Below are 5,983 nucleotides of genomic sequence, written 5' to 3'. Positions count from 1 at the left end.
CTTCCGAGACCAGCCTCATCTCCGTCCTCGCTGATGCCACGGCCACCTACTACAATAACTACAGCGTCTCCTAGACCCTGCGCCTGGACCGGCCGAGGAAGGACCCGTCACAGTATTACGAGGCGTTGCTCCCCGGGGACATCGCTCGCTGCCCCTTGGGGTGACCGAGTCCGAACTGCGAGGGCCGTGGAGTCTCCTCGGTGGTGTAGGTAAAGGATTTCGGTCGTCAGCTTGCCGTCGATGCAAAGCTCCCAATGGGGCCAGGGGGGTTTTCCATTGCCAAAGTCCTTTGGCCAAATCCCTCTTCCCAAGCAGAGATGCTGCTGGGAGTGCAGGAAGGCTGCTCCCCACTTTGGGGTGTCCCCAGCTGTGCTTTGGAGTCGGGAGGGTGCCAGCATCCCGCAAATGGCAGGTCTGAAGTCCTGACAGGGGCAAAAACCCCTGGAAGGGGAAAAGGCAGGGATGGGGGGGAAAGGGAAGATTTTGATAAAGGGGCATGTAGGCTGCAAGCTGGTTTTGGGGATGTGTGGGGGGCTGCCGGTGGGGCAGCCAGCCCCCAGGACGCTCAGCCTGTGCATACCAGAGGGTAAGATCCGGGCTTGGAAAGGCAGGATCCGGCCAGCATCCACCCCCCGGCAATGGCTTCCCCTTGGCAAAGGTGCTCCCGAAAGGGGGTTGCATGAGCTGCCCTCCCCGCGAGGCCGGGAAGGCATCCTGGGATGAGCACTTGGGCAACGGGGTGATGATGTAGCAGACACGGTTTCTATCAAACATCCTTTGAAGGCCAAATGCTTCACGTTTCGAGCCGCAGTGCCCGATGCCTCTGCTAAGCCCGGCGTATTATTGCTTGTAATAAAGCTGTACATTGATTTATTCCTTCTATTATTCCTCCCCTTGGATTTTGTATTGCTCGAGTTCTCTTCCTTTTCATAAAGATGAAGCTTTATTTTAAATCAGTTATATGACATGATTAATCTTAGTGTTTACTGTATGGCACTTGGTAATGATTAGTTAGTAGTGTGGCTATGATTTTCTGGTTTCACTCCCCAACTTGTATTAATAATAATTGCAAATAATACTTAACCACCCTCCCCCCAAACTTCACAGGTTTTTAAGCTAATACATTCCATCTTTTTTTTTTTTGTGTGGCTCTATGCATTTTGAATGAGTGTCGATATGAGTTTGCATAAAATATTTAATTTAAATAAATATGTTTTTATACAATGATTGTTTTATGATTTAAATTGCTGCAGCTATTGACAAAGTTTTCAAAACAGAAACATTTCCTGTGCGAGTGCTGTTTTTTAATTTTTTTGTTGTTGTTGGTATTTTCAGCCAAACTTTTCTACTTCCATTTTTTTTTTTTTAAATAAAAAAGATCTCTGGTTATCTTTACGACCCATGGATTGCTTTCTAACAAACTCGAGGCTTTTCGCGGCGGTGTCTCGGGGCAGCAAGTCACCTCGATGGCCTTGATCCCGCTTTCGCCGACTCAGGAATACGACGTGTGAATGCCAGGTCCCGCGTAGATATTACAGCGAAGGCATTTTGCCTTCAGTGTGTTGGTGAGCCCAAATGACGTCCCCTGTTTACGGACAGTGCCTGGAGCGTGGGTTTTATTCCCGTTTAGGGCTGTCTTTCGCAGTTTGTGCCAAAGCACTGTTTGAGGCGCTCGGCGGTACGAGTGCCACGTAAAGGGCCCTCGGTGCAAATGCAGCTCAAGGCAGTGAGGCCTGAGAAACGGAGCGTGGGTTGAATTTGGGGAGCTGTGTGAAAGGTGCTCTCGTAGGTGGATGATGGGATGCCAGCGAAGAGACAAGCTTAGTCCTTCTTGTGATCTGTGGACCAGCGTCACAGCCTGCTCTTGCCAGGCATTAAATTAAGCCGCATCCCTGCGGTCCCTGAGGTTGAGCCGTGCACATGTGCCAAAGCAGTGTCCTCCCAGGCTGTGTCTTCCTGCTTGGCCACAAGAAGTAGAGTGTGTTTCCCAAGGCACTTGGTGATGCCCACATGTGTGGGAAGGGGTCTCCGGAGGTCACTCAACCCAACCCAAGGCAACCCAACCGGGCTGGCTTCTCTCCCCTAAATGACTTATCTCCGGCATTCAGGGAGCCCGTGGTCCCAGATGGTGGGAGGCTGGATGAGGCTTGGAGCAACCTGGTCTAGTGGAAGGTCTCCCTGCCCATGGCAGGGGGGTTGGAACTGAGTGATCTTTAAGGTCCCTTCCAACCCAAACCGTTCTATGATTCTGTGATGATTCTATTTGACGCAGCATCCCAATGTGCCCCTGTTTTGTTTTTATGGTCCTTTGTCCCCTACTCGTAGACCCCCTGGAGGTCTCCCTCTCATCACACATGTTTCCTCCTCCATCACCCAGGCATCCAAATCCACCCTTGGCCACGTGCAGCTGGGTTCCCTTTCAGGGAGAATGAAATGGTTGCCTTTGGGTGTCCTGGTGGCACCACGGACTGTGGTGGCCCTTGCACAGCATGAGGGCATGGTGCTTGCTGTGGTGCAGCAGCCCAGCCAGGGCAGCATCGCTCTTCCAACAGGATTTGTGAATCAGCCCGACAGGGATAGGGAGGTGGCATGAGCCTGTTTGGCATCTCTGCCCAGTGGTATTGAGTCACATGGGACCGTGCCAGGACCAGAAGTAGGGCTGGAGAAGTTCTGCTCCTCCCACCTCCTGCTCTGCCCACAGTCCCAGCGGTACCCCAGGGCCAAGGGATGCTCAAAGCCCCCCCAGCAGCACGTTAAAAGTGGTTCATACCAGGGGTGGCCCAAGGGAAAATATCCAAACCTGGATCTGCCTTTCATCCAGTAAAACCAGGGGGGATGCTCGATTCCAAGCAGGCTCTCGTCAGAGGGTCACTCACCCTGGGGTCGTTAGAGGGTCACCACCTCAGCACATCAGAGGGGCCCCCACCCCAGGACACTCTGCACATGTCCCTTTCTACCAGGTCTGCTGCAGGGGCAGCTGAGAACGGTGTAATGAGTTTTTAAACTGCCTTGGTGAGGAGGCACAGAGCACATCCCCCAGCCCCCAACAAGGTCAGCTCCTGCTGTTGCCACCAACATGCCTGATTTGGGCTGTTGCATTTATCCCTCTGATGGGACCCTCTCTCTGGGACATTGGCTGCTCCCCTGTCCTCCTCCTTGTTCTCGTGCCCCGAGCAGTGACGGGATCGACTGAAACACCCCATCAGCCTCTTCCCCCCCTTCCCTTCTCACAGTCAGAGGCACATTTGGGGCTGTCAGAGGCAGAGCCCACGCCAAGAGCTATTGGCAGTGTGCGTGTTGGTGGCTGGAATCTGGTTTCCCTGGGAAAAGGGGTTTCTCCGTGCCAGGTTGGGACGCACAGAGACTCCCAAGACCTGAGCCTGTCCCCACTTGTTCAACCCGGAGCCACGTGAGGAGCGGTGGGAGCGTGTCCCCGTGCTCTCTACATGTCAGGAACAGCTACAGGCCCCAACTGGGAGCCGGGGCCCCCCGAGGGCATTGGGAGCTGAAGCCAAGGTGAGGTGCGGCTCCCTGGGAGCCAGGGCTCGCCGGACGGATCCGGGCACACACCCAGTGCCAGGAGCAGCCAGCTTCCACCTCCCAGGACACCAGCAGCTGAGATGAAATCGGCAAGCAGAGCCATCCGCCCCTTCTCTGGCAGGATGGAAAATGAAACGCTATGAGTTGCCCCTCACCCCACAGAGCATTTTTGGTTATTGCAGCAGGGTCCAGCCAGAAAATAAGTGGTGGACAGAGGTGGGAAGGAGCCTTTTTTGCTTGGGAAGAGGATGTTCCTGCAGAGAACTGATGACCGTGGTGGTTTATGGGTGTTAGAGGGGTCTCCACCTCAAGTGGGACTCGTTCTGCATCAGTCCTGGGCATGTTTCTCCTCACCCCCCCATCCCAATTCTGTGGACCCAATGCTGGTTTTGTGCATGCCGAGTAGTCTTGTGGTTTGTGGGTTGCTTTCTCCAGGCTGGGATGGGCTGGGAACCTGCAGGAAGGGATACAGTGACCTCATGCCACATTTGGGCTCACGATGAGGGGTGTCAGGTTGGGGCAGGGCAAGGGTCTCTCCTTGCCAGGAGGTGGCCAGGGTGTGAGTCCTCTGCCCCTGGTGTCCAGTGTCCCCAGCCAGCCTGTGTCCCCTGTGACTGTGTGGGTCACAGTGCTGGGCATCGGGAACAGGGATGAGGTCACCTTCCTGGATAACGCTGGGATGGAGGCTGGCCGGGAGCTGCAGTGTGTGTCATGCCCTGGCCCTCCCAGTATGGGTGATTTCCTTTGCGTCCCTTGAGCAGGTGGTGGCTCCTCTCTGTTCTCACTCCACCGGCCACATCTGCTTGTCCCAGTGCCACTGGGCAGGGTAGACCCTGATGACAGGCAGCCACAAGGATGCTCCGTGCCTCAGTTTCCCTGTTCGTAAAACAGAGATACTACTTCCTTCCCTCCCATCATTTTTCTGTCCAGCACTGGGACATGATCTTACTGAGACTGTAAACAGGACTGAGTGCTTGTGCTGCCCTTTTTACAAGGGGTCTCTACCCCATGTGAGGGCTCTGGATACTGCAGTTAGCTGGGGGATGATTATTTTCACTCTGTTGCTCTCAAAGCAGAAGGCAGGGGAGGGTAATATAGGGTGAGAAGGGTCAAGGAGACTTGACTGAGGTCACCCTGCAAACTGGTGGCAGAGCCTACAGGAGACCCTTGACAGTGCCAACTCCCCAAAATCCCTTTTTGCTCCCATCGGCCCCTTTCTGTTCATGAGTAAACCTTCCCACTCCATCTCTCTTTCTCCCCATCTCACACCAACTTCAAACCCCGCCGTACCCCGCGAGGAGCTGTGGCTGCTCCTGTGAGCAGCAAGGGAGGACAGGATCAGGCCCTCCCTCCCATCCCTCCAGAGGAGGGAATGAGACAAGCTGCTGAGTGGTTTCCTGCCCAGCACTGCCAATGGGAGCTGCTTGGGGTGCCGGGAGCAGGGGAGGATGTATCCGGAGCTGAGTGTTTCCTGGCAGATAAGGCCAGCCCCTCCTGCCGGATGTTATGAGTCCAGGTTCTACCTCCACGTCTCAAGCGAAGGGGCCGAGGAAAGGCTTGGATGTTTATGTCAAGGAAAAATAACTTCTCCCTCTGTGTACAATCGTCCGGCTCCCCCAGGGCTATGTGTGGCAGGGTAAATGCTGGGAATAGGAAAACAGAGACAGGGGGATGAAGGTGGGTGATGAGGGAGAAGGGTTTGGCCCCAGGGCAGGAGGGCTAGGTAGGCTGGGAGGGCTGGGGTCTCTTCCCCTCTGCTGGGGCTGGGGTGGGAGGGTGCCAGGGAAAAGGCGGTGGGAGACAAGCCCAAGCTCGACCCTGTGGGCTCAGGCTCAGCATCAATCCAGAGTCACCTTGGTGGCAACTCACTTGGCCGAATCCAACACAGCACCGCTGGTGCCACTGGCTTGGAAGAGCTAAGCCACCCCCACCAGCCCCTCTGGCTGAAGGTCCAGGGTTAGCTCCTGCCCACCCCTGTCACCCAGGGAGTCGGGGGTTGAAAGAGGCCGGACGGTGTAAGAGCTGGGTTGGACAGCCCAGCAGCACCCAGCTGGCCAGAGAGGAAAGAGAGGTTCTGCAGTGGGTATGGGTGAAATGAAACAAACAGAGATCTTCTCCATCTTTTTGTAATAAATAAGCAAAATCCAGTGCTGGCCAGACCCTCCTCTTTTGAATACAGCTTGTGTGCTACTGCCACCCTTCTGGGACCATCCACAGGGCTCAAGCCAAAATCTCTGCACTGCCTGAAGGCTGGTACATATTCAGGGTCATCTCTGGACACTGGAAGGGACACGGAAAGACCTGCACTAGGCTCACACTGCTCAAAAAACCTGGGGAAGATCCCCATCCCTCAACCGCTACCATCCATGGAATCATCATAGAGTCACAGAACGATTTGGGTTGGAAGGGACCTTAAAGCCCATCCAGTTCCAACCCCCCTGCC

At 54.9% G+C, this 5,983-nt stretch overlaps 1 protein-coding gene across 1 annotated transcript in view; it reads left to right on the top strand.

The window, feature by feature from the left end:
* Positions 1-74, top strand: part of LOC104513299 (transcription factor SOX-7-like) — a gene marked incomplete at its 5' end in the record, with an annotated part of 1,418 nt that extends 1,344 nt beyond the window's left edge. The window contains 1 exon segment of the mRNA XM_010156610.1: positions 9-74. Within this exon segment, the coding sequence (XP_010154912.1) occupies positions 9-74 (66 nt within the window).
* Between the last annotated feature and the right edge of the window lie 5,909 nt (positions 75-5,983).

This window comes from Eurypyga helias, unplaced genomic scaffold (genome assembly GCF_000690775.1).
Source record: "Eurypyga helias isolate BGI_N326 unplaced genomic scaffold, ASM69077v1 scaffold13088, whole genome shotgun sequence".
Lineage (NCBI taxonomy): Eukaryota > Metazoa > Chordata > Aves > Eurypygiformes > Eurypygidae > Eurypyga > Eurypyga helias.
This window is presented reverse-complemented; position numbering and strand designations above follow the sequence as displayed.